This window comes from Canis aureus, chromosome 1 (genome assembly GCF_053574225.1).
Source record: "Canis aureus isolate CA01 chromosome 1, VMU_Caureus_v.1.0, whole genome shotgun sequence".
Classification (NCBI taxonomy): Eukaryota; Metazoa; Chordata; class Mammalia; order Carnivora; family Canidae; genus Canis; species Canis aureus.
Window position 1 is genome coordinate 93,889,547 of NC_135611.1, and position 16,790 is coordinate 93,906,336.

Sequence of the window (16,790 nt, forward strand, 5' to 3'; positions counted from 1 at the left end):
AAGAGAATTCCTTTTTCATTCCTTCCTTGTTGTTGTTTTCCTTTTTAGGATAGAGTTTTTGCGACATTTGAAGAGCTTTTTCCAGATTATGTTTAAAATTGAAACCAAGCCATGTGGCGAAGAACTCAAGGGTGGGGATAAAGTGCTGATGACCTGTGTTGGTGTCGGTTTCTCCAACCTTAGCAAGACTCTCAAGTGATACTCTTACCTGATAAGGTCCCAGCGCCTACAAACAAAGCAGAAGTTGCCATGGACACCCAAAGAGATCAAGCCCAGATTCATCCAGGACAGGATATGCTCTTATATTAAGGATTTGTTAATTCTCTGTTTAAAAAAAAAAAAAAATCAGAATATTTAAAAAAAGACATCTCTGTATCATGTGGTTTCTAGCCTTTTCTGCGGTGGCGCTGACTTTCCTCAGGAAGCCCATGACGAGCACTCCCTCCCTTGGCTCACTTGGATGAAGAGTGTGCCTTCAGAACAACCTCACACCTGCATTTCAGCAGTGCCTCCCCGGTCTTCATCCCTGAGCTTCTGTTGTTGGCTGTTTTCCAGACCTATGGAGTCTCTTGCTGTTCTTCCTGTAAGGACTGACCACTTTGAGCCTCGGTTTCTGTATGGGGATTAAATGAGATAACAAGTGGAGGGCACAGCTATGCACTCGCCAGAATGGGATATGGAACTAATTTGTCCCTCATCTTCTGAATGGACTGACATCTTGGATGTGGGTGCCGCTCCCTGTCTGATTCACTGTATGAATCTATGGGGCCGTGTGTGCCTGGGGAGGGCAAGGGTCAATTAAAGTTATGGGATATTTTCTATATCTAAAGTGTGCAATACATTGTCTTATTTTATCTTCATGATAGCTCTGCGATATAGATTTTACTATATTCTTAAGAAAATTCAGAACGGGTATTTTATTCCTTTGAAATTTATAATGTGAAGACATTAGATCTCCTGGTTTAAAGTCCTGCATGTAATAGTGTCAGAGTCTGGAATTTGACCCTACTTGCCAGCTACTCAGTCAGATTATTGCTGTTCCGTGGATGCTAGTGGAAGACCTGCAGATCTTGGGTCAGAGACACTTTGTTACCCGGAGCACAGCAAGCAGCATGAGCTTCATGTTTGTATCAGGTTTCCCCTGTCCCCCAAGCCCCACAGTGGTGACGTGGGGTGGGGAGGGGGTGGCCCAGGCAGATGCTGAGTGTGCAATGGGTTTGCATCACAGCCAAGGAGTCTGCATGCTTGGGGATTCCACCTCTTCCAGCAAGCCTGCTCTTGGTTCCAGATGGAGGCATTACTGCATCCCTCAGGACCGCTTGCTGTGAACACCATTAGGAGAAAGAAAGGGCCCAGGGAAAAGCCTCTTGAGCAAGAACATGCAGGAACACTTGGCCCATGGTGGGTTGCCCCTGACAACTAGCAGAGTCTATATTTGCTGTGTGTATGGGGCTGCGGTTGACAGGAAGGAGAAGATCTAGTTGTTTCTTTTATTTTTTTGTGAATATTTATTTGTTTGAGAGAGAGGGCACAAAATAGCAGAGAACACAGTGGAGGGAGCGGCGGAGGGATAGAGAGAAGCAGACTCCCCACTGAGCAGGGAGTGTGACATGGGGCTCGATCCCAGGACCCCAAGACCATGACCTCACTCAAAGGCAGATGCCTATCCAACTGAGCCACCCAGGTGCCCTGATCTAATTCTTTCTACAAGGGTTCCAAATGGTATTCCTTGTAGAAAAGGTGTTTGCCTCCCTAATCTTCTTTGTATCCTTTTCTTTTTTGGGGAAAGGGGACCAGAGGAAGTCTGTGCTCTCCTGACTGGGGGTGTGGGAGGATATGGAAATGTAAGGCCATCATTGCAGAGAGCCAGGCCATTATGAATCATGGCACTCCACCTACTGAGTGCTTTACTTCAGTTTTGTGTTACGCATAAGAAATGAACACAAATTTAGCAGCTGAGGACAGTACCCATTTATGATCTCACAGTTCCCTAGGTTGGAGGTCCTGGGGGGCCTGGTTGGATACTCTGCTTAGAGTCTCACAAGGCTGATGTCAGGGTGTCAGCTGGGCTGGGCCCTGGCAAAGAATGAGCCTCCAGCTCACTTGGGTTGTTGGCAGAATGTGGGTCTTAGGACTGGAATTCCTGTTTCTGGCTGTCAGCTGGGGGTTGCCTGCATTCCTTTCATCTTGGTTCCTTCTGTCTTCAAGCCAGCAGTGGTGCATCAATGGCCACTGGAAAATTCTGCCTGCCACATATGCTGCAATCATATTTACCGCTGCTCATGTTTGAACCCAAATTTGCCCATGATTAAATTTAGAACTAAGGGGGCTATGTTGGATATGACAGGGCCTTTCTCTTCTAGCAAGCTCTGCAAATAGTATTGTTGGTCAGTTTCCAGTGGCATATGGACCCCAGTCAGATCATTGCAAGTAGTACAAGGGGTGTGTACTGCTCTCTGCTGTGAACTCAGAAGGGCCTGGTATTTCCAGCCCTCCTGGCGTAGCTGCTTCTGCAATAGGAGTATCTGGTAGTGGTGATGACATTGCCAAAGGAGGAGAAATGTAATATTTATACAGCCTGCTCCCAGCCCCTTTTCAAATGCCCAAGAGAAGCAGTATCATTCACTGGGTGGAAGCCATCCTATTCAGGTGGCTGGTCTGCCTTTGACATTCAGCCCTTCCAGTTTCTGCCTTATTCTTAGATTCGCTCCTGCTTTTGCCTTTATGTCATCTACCTGCTTCTGTCTTTCTGTGTCAAGACCAGCTAGGCTCCTTTATCATAATTACTTTACCATATTCATCAAGGCAGTTGATAAGGGGTGGGAAGAAGCCAGGATATTGCAGCATACCATAGTGATGGGGAAAGAGTGACAGGAGGCTCTGCAGAAATCCAGATTGCCTTCATAGGTCAACTAAACCTCATGGTTTGTTTGTTTTTTAATCTTTTCTGATAAAAAGTGGTGAAGGACATCCCTGATTACAAACCCAACAGGAACGCAAAAGCTTAAGTTGCATCATGGTGCCTGTCTTTTCACTGTCACTGGACAACAAGACCCCACTGAGGCAGCCATTTCCTGCTAGGTTTTTTGTTTTGAGGTCCTCCTCAGTGAGGCCCATGCCAGCAGTTTTATGCTGAGTAGCGCTAATGGCAGGGAAAGAAGTAGGCAGGATGGAGTGGGAGAAGTGGATAAGATTAAAGGTAGATGGAGAAAAGGAAACATCAGGGAAATAAGGAATTTTCATGGGGTTGGCCATGCCCAAGGTGGGGGTGGGACTCAGCTGGGTGGGGTAGGAGACCAAAGTGGGCTGCTGAAATGGATTTACTGGGGGCTTTTTCATGGTGTGAGGATTAAAGTGAAGGGTTCCATTGACTTTGCCTGTTGGTACTTTGTTGGAGACCTGTGGATGTACCAGTGTGGGCAATATTAGCCAGTCTGTGATGAATTGGGAAAGAGCATCACAGGCAGGACTCCCCACACAGATCTCGATTGTTCCTCCCTTGACTCCAGGGTGGATGAGAAGCCGCTTGTGCTCAGAGTATCCATGGTCAGACGACCCCTAGCCTGTTCTTCAGAAGGACTAATGGTCAATGGGAATGTCAGTAGGCAAGCTGGGTCTTTTTGGACTCCATCCAGTTGGCTAGGTCTAAGAGGCCATTGAAGTGGGATAATTTATCAGTGTTTGGCATCTTACGGAGGCCAAGCTACATCACTCCTTTACTCAAGCAAATAAAAGCTTTCATTTCGTCTGAGACTGCCTGGGTCTGGGGCTGCGCTAATCCCTCATCATATTTGGCCCATACCTATCAGATAACATAACCCCAAGCCTGAGCACAGTGTCTGAGTCAGCCCTGTTGACCCAGGTCTGAGTTTTGGCAGATGGGCCACTCCCTCTTTGCCTTGTCCTTCTGATGCTGGTGGTTTTGGATGTGGATCCTGGTCTGCTGAGACCCTTCTGTTGGGTCTGCAGGGGAGGTGATGGTAATCTCAGGAGTTAGGTGGCGAGGCTTGCTTTCTGGTTCAGCTTGGCAGCTGTTATGACATTATATAACTTACCTCCCCACACTTGGGTTTCCTCTGTGAAATTGAGGTCAATGTGTGAAATGGTGCAGGAAAAAAATCAGAAAGATACCATTGCCTACTTGTTGCACCAACCCCCACCCCCATCATATATATTTATTTGGGGCAGCAGGTAGGTTAGTTGTGTTGTTTTTGTTTTATAAATATCAAGGTATTTTCTCTAAGGTCTCAGGACACTCTGTTTCCTTCCCATTCCCAACCTTCTAAAGAGCCTTGCACCCCAAAATATTCAGATTGGCTATTTTGTTAATAATTTCTGCTACAGTTTGGGAAATGCTGTATTCAAACCTATGAAGGTGGGTGAGTTTGTAGAAATCAGAGGTCAGCTCAAAGACAAAGGATAAGGAACCAGCCCAGTAAGGATACATGTGACAACTTTGTGTGTCTACTCCTTGAATAAATACCCTGTCACCACAGCCATGAGAATGGTTGGCACCACGACTGGTCTCCCTGGCGTCCATTTGGGGAACTAGTCTTGGGAGCACATGATGCCCCAAAGGAAGGGGGGATGGTAGGACATCCCTGAAGCTCTTCATAGTCTTTAAGGAAAGACATTGGTGGGGACTGTATATTTTCAAATGGTGCCTGCAGTGCTGCATGGAGGGATCCAACCTCACATTGGGACAGCTTCCCTCAGGCTGTCTTAAATACTGAGTTCACTTGGTTCTGGATCATCTGCATACTCTTCTCTCAGTTTCATGCTCTTTTGACCTTCCTGCCATTTTACCTGTTAGGCAGTTAAAGTCCTCTTGCCTAAGATCTGTAAGCTTTGAAGAACCAATGGAAAGGTTTGCAAAATACCAGGAAAAAAAAATACTGGCTCCAAATTATGTAAGGAAAAGAGCAAAAATTATTGAATATCCACAAAATGAAACATTTCCTGGCTTAATTGTTAAAATATTGAGGGATCCCTGGGTGGCGCAGCGGTTTGGCGCCTGCCTTTGGCCCAGGGTGTGATCCTGGAGACCCGGGATCGAATCCCACGTCAGGCTCCCGGTGCATGGAGCCTGCTTCTCCCTCTGCCTGTGTCTCTGCCTCATTCTCTCTCTCTCTCTGTGACTATCACAAATAAATAAAAATTAAAAAAAAATTGTTAAAATATTGAGAACAACATAGGTGAGAGTTTCTTCCAAGCATTTCTGAGCCCAGGTGGCTGCCAAGGAACCGTAACTAATCATCTGTTAAGTGAATTGCTACTCGTCCCCCTACCAAGTAATTTAAAAGAATTATAAAAAGCTTTAGAAATTTAGGATATGGCTACCTTTTTTTTTTTTTTTTTTTAAGGATTTTATTTATTTATTCATGAGAGACAGAGGCAAAGGGAGAAGCATGTGGGGAGTCGTTACCGGGACTTGATCTCAGGTCCCCGGGATCATGACCTGAGCTGAAGGCAAATGCTCAACCACTGAGCCACCCAGGCATCCCAGATATGGCTACCTTTTAATATGTGTGGTTTGATAATGCTGTCCTAAGAGGCCTAAAAAGTAAAAAATTGTGTGAGCCCTCCCTGTCACGGAGCCACCTCTTGCACCTGAAAATCTCAGCAATTCCTGAGGGTGTCCCTGCCCCAGGATGCTCCCCCAGCCACCTGTCTTGACACTCCCCACACTTGGTCAGTTACTCCTGAATTGTCCTTCCTGTCGACCTGTGATGGGCTAGAATGAGTTTGTCTTTTAAGTTTTGATATGGCTGTGATTTTAAAGTCCTTTTTGAAAGGCTTTAGTTTTTAAAAAGTTCGATTCAATAATTTCTGAGGAAAGCTTTTGGTTTCTCAAGTTTCAGTAGAGTGTTGGACAAATAGCACAGAAGTAGGAATGAGCCCTGCGTGAACTCTAGCTGTGTCAGCTTGTGTGTGGCAGTGAACAGGTTGTGCGCCTGAAGCTCATTTCCTCATCTGCAGAATGGGAATTGTCAGACATCTCTCCTGGTATCGAGAGGGTTTTGTCAACATAAGGGTTATGTGCTAAATGCTTAGGATTCTTTCTTGCTGTTTGCTCCCTGGTGAAGATTCAAAGCACGCTTCAACATAACAGGTTAACATCAGCCTGAATCACAGGGCTTATCTTCAACATCTAGTACATGGATGTGCTTAGCCAGAAGGCCAGAGATGAGATAGGGCACCTGCATGTGGCTGGGAGTCAAACTGCTTATGACAAATTTTGAAGTAAAAAAGAGGGCCTGCAGGCATCTCCATGAAGTTCGCTTTGTTCCAGGGTGGAGTGCCAGCATCTGTCCAGTCAGGGTGAACTGGAAAGGTGGGCTCTGACTCAGCTGTTGGATCCGAGAGTACTGCTCACACCAGACCCACCCAAGAAACTATGATGTCATTATTATTCAGCCCTCTCCCATCTCAGAGCTGTTTTCTTGGGTGTTGTCTTCCTTCTCCTGAATATTTTATTCTCTCAGCAACCCTGGTGGACAGAGAGACTGTCTCTGCCCAGTACTTAAAAAAACAAAACAAAACAAAACCCAGAGTTGTGTCTCCCTCTGCTGACTCCAGAATGCTTTGATTGACCAGATCTGGTCCACTGTAGCACTTTATAGAGCATGCTCCACAGTACAGTAGCATCATGGGATGCTTCCCCTGGGAAGGATTATTAGAGATGTAGACAGCACTGTAATCTCCGGCCCAGGTTTGGAGCATCACAATGTACATTAATTTAACAAAGGCTCTGCTAAATCATGAGGTTGAAACTGTCTTTGTTAAACCTACCACTTTTGGGAGCATCTGGCTCCATTATTTAAACGTCTGCTTTCAGCTCAGGTCATGATCTCAGGGTCCTAGGATTGAGCCCTGCATCAGGCTCCCGGCTCAGAGGGGAGCCTGCTTCTCCTCCCTCTGCTGCTCCCACTCTTTCGTGCTCTCTCTCAAACAAACAAACAAACAAACAAACAAACAAAATCTTTTTAAAAACCCCAAATAAATAAATAAAATCTTAAAAAAAAAAAAAAACAAAACCTACCACTTTTCAAGCTGACTTGACCATGAGACTCTCCATATCTGTCAGAAAAAAAGAAAGAAAATTACACATAATACTTTTATTCTGCAGATCACACTGGCTGTTCCTGGTCTAGTAGGATATCTTTTAGGAAAAGATACATTCTTCCATTCTTGATTGGAATATTTGTGAGAAGCTGAGCAGTTTTGGGAACCTAGTGGGAAATCCAGAGTCCTGTCTAACCCTTGCACCATGCTTACTGCATCAATCAGCCATGCACAGGAGCTTCAGAGCAGCAGCTGCCAACCCCACCCATTCCCATATTATCTTTTCTTCTTATCTGGGCTTCAAAGATATAGAAGGGTCAGGCTTGAGAATAGGCTGGGATTTTTTTCCCCCGTCACATAGTTACTGTGCCCCTGGTTTCTTGAGTATCACATTGACTATTCTTTACTTCTTGGTTCAGAGCATGGCAGTAGAGCTCATTTGAGCTCTTAAGAGGTCAGAGATGTGTGTAAAAATTCTATTGACTGGGGGTGCAGGGAGAGTGCCGGAGCCTTGTGGCTGATTAGCCCAAGTCTTGGTAATGGGTCAGGGAGGCGGCACCATGGAGAAACTGTTGACCATAGCCTTAAGCTAGCCTGAGCCCTCAAACATCTGGATTTTTAAAGAACTCTTATGGGGACATCACCTACTAGCAGATGTGAAGATAGAGTTTTTGAGGCAGTGGATCTAGGAATGGGGAGAAGGCTTGGGCTTTTAAAAGGAAACTCTTGGGGGAATCCCTGGGTGGCTCAGTGGTTTGGCACCTGCCTTCAGCCCAGGGCGTAATCCTGGAGACCCAGGATCGAGTCCCATATTGGGCTCCTTGCATGGAGCCTGCTTCTCCCTCTGCTGGTGTCCCTGCCTCTCTCTCTCTCATGAATAAATGAATAAAATCTTTTTTTAAAATAATTTTTTTTAAAAGGAAACTCTTCAATAGAAAGAAAAAAATACAAGGAGACTCTTGCACTTAAAATAAGCCCCTGCTAGCCTTGCTTGATGCTAATGGGCTCTCCAGGAGACAGCCTGCCTGGGTGTTATCTGAGAGTCTTCTCTAAAATGTAGGACTTACATGGGTGCTTTTTAAAGTAGTTGATCATGTACATCAACCATAAACTTTTGCAACCCCCAACAACCTGAGTGGGTGTCGTTTGCAGTCCTGATTTTTGTCTTGGGAGTTTAGAAGGTGAAGGAGCAGTAGAGCTTCAATCAGAGCCCTGAGTTCAACCCAGTGTAGGAGATAGGGAAGATGGCTTGAACTTCCTGTCCACCTCCCTGAAGAACAAGGAGCGCAAAGGGGAGGACAGCCTAACCTCAGACCAAAGGAGTGTGTGGTGAGCGCCTTTGTTAACAATACCAAGAAAACACCTTTGACAAAACAAGGGGGGCTGCTGGAAGAAGAGCAGTGGATGGGCAGCCTCAGGGACTGTCCTACTTATCTTACCCATGTACCAGGAATCCTTGGCCCCAAGAGGACCATGAACACTGAATCCATAATACGACTGGCACAGTCTTGTGCAACTCTCTTTCCAAATGTTAAGTGCTATTGCTATTATGAATAATATATAAATTCATTGTGTAAAGCATTACTGAATTCATTCTTTTTTTTTAAAGATTTAATTACTCATTTTTAAAGAGAGAGAGTGTGCATGCACATTCGCACAAGCAGTAAGAGCCAGAAAGGGAGAGAGAATCCCCAGCAGACCTACTCCTCGTGAGTCCGACTCGGGGCCCCATCCCAGGACCCAGGGATCATGATCTGAGCCCAAACCGAGAGTCCTATATTCAACCAACTGAGCCACCCAGGTGGTCCCCACTGAATTCATTCTTGTTCCATTGAAAACCTTCTCAACCAGCAGATTCTACTGTGGATAAACAGATATGGGAAAATGTTAGATGTTTAAAAGAGCTGAGGTTCCCATGTTTTCTTGAAAAGGCTGGAATGACTGTTAAATTGTGCAATTATGTTCTCCCCAGTATTGGTCTCCCATTGGTTATCTACTTTGGTCATGTGAACATTCTGGAATGTTCTGGAATGTTTGCTTGTGTCAGGGTAGGTGAAGAGAGAGAGAAGGGGCAGACTAGAGGTCAGTTCAGTTATTGGGCCATTTTCAGTTGTCTTTCAAACAGATGAAGTTCCATTTGGCATTACTGATCTATTGGTGCTGAAATGTTGTCCAAGCTCAGCTTCCTCGCTGTGAAATCAGGTGCTACTTTCTTCCCTCAAGATGTTTTCCTCCACAAAGCCTCAGCCTTTCAAGGTGGCAGGTTTTCAGATATGCCTTGATTCAAAATTGTTGCCATAGTAATTTCCAAACACTTCTCCAAACTTACATTCAGGACTTATGTTCAGACCTACAGAAGCTGTGGGATGTCCTCAGGGCCACACAGTGAGTAGAGAGATGGAGCATGTAGTTCCTAGGTCAGAACCATGATAGGAGTATCTCTAGCAGACCATACCCTTTTTTTATTTATTTTTATTTTTTTTATTTTTTATTTTTTTAGCAGACCATACCTTACCACTCTTTCAAATGGGTATTATTCAAGTATTTGTTTAGTGTTTATTTAGAGATGAGCAGATGAACATTCGTGAGGGGAGGGTTGAAAAGGAGCACCCCAGATTTCCACATCTTCTCAGTGGAACTAAAGCCCAGCTTCATCCTCTTTAGGAAGTATACTTAGGAAGTCATACTAAACCAGGATGTTTTGTGTTTCCTGAGTGAAAGTACCTGAAAACATGAGGTACTCCTCCTTTCTGGGTGATTTTGTAGAGCACAAGAGAAAACTAATCACTAAACCAGCCACACCTAGATGTTGACCTAAAAGGTAGTTGCCCAGCTTACACAAAAATGGGAATGTATTGACTCATTTAAAGGAAAAACCCAGGGCCGCATCTCACTTTGAGCCTAGCTGGGTCCTGAGGCTTACCCAATGTCATCAAGACTCATAATTTTTGTCCTATATCTCTGGTCCTTCTCCTACCCTGCTCCCTGGCACAATCTCCCGACTGATGGTGGCAAGAGGCTGTCAGTTCTTGGCCGCCCCAATAGAAAGAGTCTTATAGTTCTCAAAAGTATCCGCAAAGAGTTCAGCATCATGGAATTGACTTTGGTCATTTGCCCAACCAGTAATCACTTACTGTAACCAAAGCTATTGGTTGCTGTGATTGGCCATGCTTGGGTCACACTGAGAGCCTGGAGGAGTCCCATTCCCAAACCACATGCCCTGAAAGTGAGGAGGTGGTTCCCCATGGAAACTATGATTTCTTATGCCAAGACAAGGAAATGAATGCTGGGCAGACCAAGCCAGTAGATATGTACTCTACAAATGTTATGTCCCCCTAGCACCCTATATAATTAATCAAAATCTTGCTTTAAACAACATTCAGGCCACTCCCTGAGCAGAGTGCTGATCAATACAGTTTTCACTCTTTCATTAAGGTATAAATTGGTTCCCTGGGCACCTTCCCAACTGACTCCTCTTACTCCAACTCTGTCTTCATAGGTAGGAGAGTAAACAGACTCAGCCCAGGACCAAGTTCAGATCAGAACCTGGCCCTACACTGCTGGCTGTTGAGGCCAGCAAGCACTGCTGACCCTGTCACTTGGCTCTTGAGCAGGCTCAGCAGCACGCCTTTGCTTGTCCCACAGCCCACCTGGGTCCCACTGGGACTGAGATTGGTATGGGTTGTAGCTGAGCCAAGAGATCTTCAGACTTCAGATTTAAGGCAGTTTGGCCCGAGGCATTCACAACCTGCCCAAGGCTCTGCGGAGGTGTGCCAGTGTAGCTACTGCAATGGACTCTATCTAGTATTTCAGACAGGTATATTGTTTCAGGTAAAAGAGCATGCTTTAGAGTCCCCAAAGAGAAACCGTCTAGAAGGAAATACTAGGCTGTTAACAGGAGTAGCGTGCCTAGGCATATGAAATTGGGGAGGAGATGGTCACTTTGTGCTTTATCTATTTTCTGTTGTTGGAGTGGTTTAAGGGTGGTTTAAGGGGGAGGGGTGCTCTGAGGTGCAGGGGGTTGGGGGGGGGGATTCCTCTTGGCCTTGATCCCAAGGTTTGAGGAAGACTGGGAAAGTACCTCTGATGGGGAAGGGAGGGAGATGAGGGTTGGAGAAAATACTCAGGACCCAAACACAAGGCTGCCACACACCAGAAAAGTAAAGGTCTTCAGAGGATAAGGACTTTTTCTTCCAGTGGCACTGACCCTATCTACTCAATGGTGCTTAGTATGTTGGATCTAACACTGTCAAGACCCCATTGACTGGCGGGCACAATGATCACTGCCTGACCAGCCTGGCCTCCTTTCTGGGCGATTTTGTAGAGCACAAGAGAAAACTAATCACTAAACCAGCCACACCTAGATGTTGACCTAAAAGGTAATTGCCCAGCTTATTAATTAGGCTTTACTCCAAATTACTTTAGACTCATTTCTGTCATCAAATATGTCCTGAAAGGATTTGTGGTTGCTGAAAACATCTAGAATAATAAGTTTAAATTCTAAAGGCAACATAGAGCTTCCTGAATATTTATTACAAAACAAAGTTTCTCTGTTGAAATAAGGATACACTTTCCCAGGTGATTATTTGGAAGAAAATGCTATTCATTTAGATAAGCAGGGATGCCCTTGCCTCCACTGACCTAAGCATGTCTGTTGGCCCCAGTTGTACTTGGAATTCCCCTTGCTTTTCTCTCCCTCTGCTGATTGCTTCCTTGAAGAGGCTGGGTCTAGCCCCACCATAACTTTGTTTTTTCTTTTTCTCTTGCGCTAAGTGAAATCTATAATGGCCAGACTGTCCATGGCCATGGATTGTATACTTTGAATTGTTCCTACCTGGATGCTGTGGTTCTGGTCCACTAACGACACTGATGGTTCTGGGCCACTGAGTTTTTTCTTACAGAATCTGCAGGAAAGAAAGATAGTGAGGGAGATAAAATGGAGTCTTTTTTTTTTTTTTCTTTCCTATTTCCTTTAGAAAAGTGCAAAAGAGATATACCTGGAGTAAGAAGAGACTAAACTGTCAAGGGATGGGCACTAGAAGGAGATGCCCAGAGGGACAGGAATGGGTCGCAGGGGTATGGAAGAAGTTGGGGACAAAGCATCTGGGGAAGAACTGTGTGTTCCCCTGAGGTCTTTTGACTGAATTTTCCACTGGGCCTGCAGCAGTGTTGGGCATATATGGTATGGTGTGTTAGTGGGCTGTCCTTAAGGATAATTCCAGTCTCAAGGTTTGACACATTTTTAAGTGCTATATCTAAAGCTGAAAGCAATTGACAAAGAGAGAGAGAGAGAGAGAGAGAGAGAAGAAAAAACAACAAAACCAACAACCCCAAACCCAGAATTTTATTTCTCTCCTCCTTGACAATCTCCACTGAAGAACTGTCTTTGGTGGCCTTGGGTATACCAACCTTTCTCAAGCTGGGGAGGTTTGATGTGGTATGATTCTATTCCACATCTTCCCTATATTCAGATATGCAGAGATTTCTAGATATTGAAAGCTCAGATTGGGCTTGAGGTAAGTGAAGAAGAGGGGCTTGGACGAACACTGAGGCACGGCAAGGGGCGAGGCGAGGTCACCCATGGTGCCTCAGGGAGGCTTGCATCATAAAGAGAATCCTGACCTCCTCCTCTCACTTGCCTGTGGGGTTTTGGTCACTAAAACCTGCGTGGACTACAGGATCAGGACAGTTTGCTTTACTCCTTGGCACCAATCTCGCTTGAACATTAAATCAATAAATGCCAATTTAATGGAGCCATTTCAGATACATGGGAACCAAGTATCTGACATCTCCTAGGAGATTTATTTTCCTCCTAAACCCACAACTCCCTCCTTGTTGCTCTCTAGGTTACTGCTTTACTGTAGGAATGTGGCTCCCCATCCGCTCTCCTCCCCAACCGTTGGACAGAGCCTGAAAATGCTCAGCAGCTCCTCTCACAATTAGCTGGAGGGTCAGGAGCATCCAGGTCAGAAGGTCCTCCCAGCAGGTGGAGTGAGGACTTGGTGAATGAGAAAAGAGATTATGGTCTTTTCAGAAGAAAAATTCTGGAGGAGAAAATATTTGAGTAGCAATTACCAGCTCATCTTCTGAATCTCTCTTGCAGCTTGCTGAGTCTCCATTGTCAGCTTTCTTCCTGAGCTGGCACTTGTGCTAAGTCCACCCCATCTTCTATGAGTTTGCTGTAGAGACCAGGTAGCCAAGCTGGGGTCTCCTCTTCTGTGGTCTCTCCTTGGGACAGAGATGCCAGGCTCTGTGTGCTCCCCTTCTCATCCAGCACCCTTGCCCCCATCTCTCTCCCTTTCCTGTGCCCTGGGTTGGCTGTCCAGAGTTAGTATTGGGTTGTGGGGCTGGCTGTTGGGAAAAGAGAAGGAGAGTCTTGTGTTCCCCAGGACAGTTAGCACACGCACTGCCCAGACACCAGCTGGGAATAGGGCCTTGAACACCAGCGGTGGGGCGCCTGTCTTGCTGTGGGTTCTGCCGAGGCATGTGGTTCTGTCTCCATCTCCTGCAGCCAGTTGTGAATGCTACTTCCTCAGATGTTTGAGTGTTTTGGAAACTGGGCTCTGAACTCAATTCCATTGGGGTTAACTATGGCCACCCTATCAGAGTTACCATCTAGGTCTCCAGTTACCCTAAAGCAGGAAGAAAACAGAGAGGGGTAGTGGAGTAGGAAGGTGGTCTAAGTAAAGATGGTCGTTCTGACCTGAATAAAATGACAGCCTCCTATCAGGCAGTGAGGGCAGCACCTGCTGTACCTGTAGCCATCACCCAGACAGCACCTCATGGTTTGGGGACTGTATTAGTGGCCTCGGGCTGCCCTAACAAAGTATTACAGTTTGAGTGGCTTTTTCTTAACTCAAAGATCTGGAGCCCAGAAGTCCAAAATCAAAGTGTCAACAGATTTGTCCCTTCTGAGGGCTGGGGGGGATGAATCACTTCCATGTGCCTCTCTCCTTATTCTGGTGGTCCTAGGATTCCTTACTTATAGATGCAGCCTCCAAATTCACTTAGTGTTGTCTCTGGGTCTCTGTCTTCATGTAGGGATACCAGTCATAATGGATGAGGGACCTACCCCACTGTGGTATTATTTCATCTTAACCAATTACGTCTTTAATAATTGTATTTCTAATAAGCTTACGTTTTGAGGTAACAGAGTAGGACCTTAACATATCTCTTTTTTGGAGTGGAGGAGACACAATTCAACCCATAACAAAGACTAAAGGCTGAAGAACCTGCAGCAGGTGGACCTGGTGGTGGACCTGGAGGAGTTATGGGGATTACTTAGAAGCCGCTGCAAAAACAGTGGTCTTGTTAATTCTACAGTTGTCTAAACTCTGAGACTTTATAAAATCCCATATTTGTGTATATTGTTCCATCATGAGGATTTTGGTGGCAAGTAATGAAAATGAACTTATATAAGCCAGGGCCATTTTGGTTGCAAGGGATGGAAACCCAATTCCAGCTGGGTTGAACAAAGAAATAAAAGAAATTTACTGGCTGACATAACCAGACAATCTAGGAATGGATCTGGCTTTAGGCAGGATGGAATCTAAAGCTTCATGTCTTCAGAGGTGTCTTGTCTCTGTCTCTTTCTCTTTCTCTTCCCCTCCCTCCCAGCAAGCCCTCTTCACAAAGAGGGTAAAATGGTGACTGAGTGTCCCAAACTCACATTGTCTGTGTTTTACCATCTTAGCAGAAAAAGAAATTTCTAGCTCCTTGTATGAATTCTAGAGAAGACACTGATTGGCCTTGTTTGAGTCATGTGTCCATACACAAACCAGTCATTGTGGCCAGGGAAATAGGGTGCCCTGATCGGCCAGCCTGGATTATGTGCTCACCCTTGGGAGGAGTGTCCATGGTGGGTTGTCCTACCTCATGAAAATTGGGGCAGGCAGGGATTTCTCAGAGAAAGCTATAGAAGGGAGTGGGGAAACACAGTGTTAGACCCTATAGTGGCTACCATCTGCTATATAAGTCAAGTCAGTTTAAAGAAAAAAGGGGGAATTTATTTTAAGGATGTGGGGGTGTCTCACAGACTGCAAAACAGGCCTATGGCTGGGCTTCTGGAGGGAACCTGCAGTGATTGGGTCCCAGGTAGCTTCTTCCTGCTGAGATGCTACATTCTTCTCTCTGTGAAATCCCCCTTTCTTTGCTTCTTAGTCTACCCTGTGGGAAGAAAGTGGTTTCCCTACACCTACCAGTTTTTAATTTTCATTCTAGCCCAGTTCAAAATCCACAGGCAAGAAATCAACCATGCTCAATATATCAACAGCGTTGGTTTTTTTTTTTTTAATTGCTAGGAGGTATTTCATTATATGAATATATACATATATATATATACTTTCACCAGCTGATGGGTGGTGACATTGTTTTCAGTTTGTGGCTGTTATTAAAAATAGCTGATTAACCTACTTTTTAACAAAACCCTGGGTAGTTGTGATGCAAGTAGACTGCATTTTGAGAAACACTTCCCTAAGGCTGAAAACTGATGCATGGAAAGGTCAAGTAAATTTCCAAAGCCACACAGCCCAGAAAGCTCAGAGGTCAAAAGGTAGATTCAAGAGCTCATGGTCTTCCTTTTTGCATGGTCGACCCAGGCAGAGCAGTGTGAAGCGTTGACCAAAGACCTTCTGGACTAAGGTGGAGCTCTTCCAGGATGGAGTCAGAGGACGGCCTTGCAAACCGGTCATACATTTCCATTACCAGTTGCTGCACAACAAAACATCCCTGACTGTGGCTTACACAACAGTTATTTCTTATGATCCTGTGTCAGGGCTGGGTGGTTCTTTTGTTGGTCTCACCTGGGCTCTGTCATGAGGCTGCATTCAGCTGGCAGGTCCCCTGCATGCGGGACTCAGCGGGATGGCAGGGACAGGTGGGCTTCTCTCTCTATGATTTTCATCCTCCAGGAGTCTGGACCAGACATCCCCACACAGCAGCGGCAGTATTCCAAGGGAAAAAACTGCAATGCTCAAGCACTTCGCAGGTCCCCACTTGCCTTTTGTTTGCTAATGTCCACTGGCCAAAAACAAGTCACGTGACTAAGCTCCGGTTCAGTATGGGAGGAGATATGCCCTAGAGACTGATGCTATTCACTGGACCCATGATTCATTTGGGGCCAGTAATGTCACGATCTATCATAGCCTGGAAGTTTATATTTTAGAGGCAAAGGGGAAGCTACAGAGGGCAGAACTAGGGAGCTAATGATAGAGGATTAAAGAAAAGTTCAGTGGAGCCAGTAAAGGCCAGAAGAAATGCTTTCTGTAGGAAGAGTGCGTGTTCCTCCTGGTCATTTTTGTGGCACCCCCCCAGCAGTCAGGGCAGAGTTTTACATGCAGTAGATATACCTTGGTTCAATCTAGAAAACAGTCCTGAGCACCTACTGCATGTAAAACTGCATGTAAAACTGCATGCACCTACTGCATGTAAAACTGACTAGTGGGGTGTGAGGACCTCCAGGAGGAATGGGGGATTGGTAGCTCACTAAAAGAAGCCAGACTTCTCAAGCATGGAGGGATAAGCGCTAAGTAAGAGGAGAGAAAATTAAAACCTGAAATGAAGACAGACATGATGGAGAATGTGAACACATGCTGTTCCATGAGCAAAATCTATGTTGTTCTTTCAGCCAGTTTTTACTCTTTGCTGGGCGCCATGCAAAGGACCAGAGCTGTGTTTCTTAAAATGTCCTCGCCAGAGCATACCCAGGTAGCTGGTTAGAAATGGCT

The 16,790-nt window shown here is 45.5% G+C and overlaps 1 protein-coding gene and 1 long non-coding RNA gene across 5 annotated transcripts in view; both read left to right on the plus strand.

Moving 5' to 3' along the window:
- The window catches only part of RCL1 (RNA terminal phosphate cyclase like 1), a 57,859-nt gene extending 57,036 nt beyond the window's left edge, over positions 1-823 (plus strand). For all 4 annotated transcript variants that reach the window (XM_077909263.1, XM_077909254.1, XM_077909270.1 and 1 more), the window contains one exon: positions 49-823. In XM_077909263.1, the coding sequence (XP_077765389.1) occupies positions 49-96 (48 nt within the window). In that variant the 3' untranslated portion in view covers positions 97-823. The remainder of the gene's footprint in view (positions 1-48) is intronic.
- Positions 824-8,703: 7,880 nt separating this feature from the next.
- Positions 8,704-15,827, plus strand: LOC144320580 (uncharacterized). The gene is made up of 2 exons (XR_013386206.1): positions 8,704-9,267; positions 15,663-15,827. It is a non-coding gene; the product is annotated as an uncharacterized LOC144320580 (long non-coding RNA).
- The last annotated feature ends 963 nt before the right edge of the window (positions 15,828-16,790 follow it).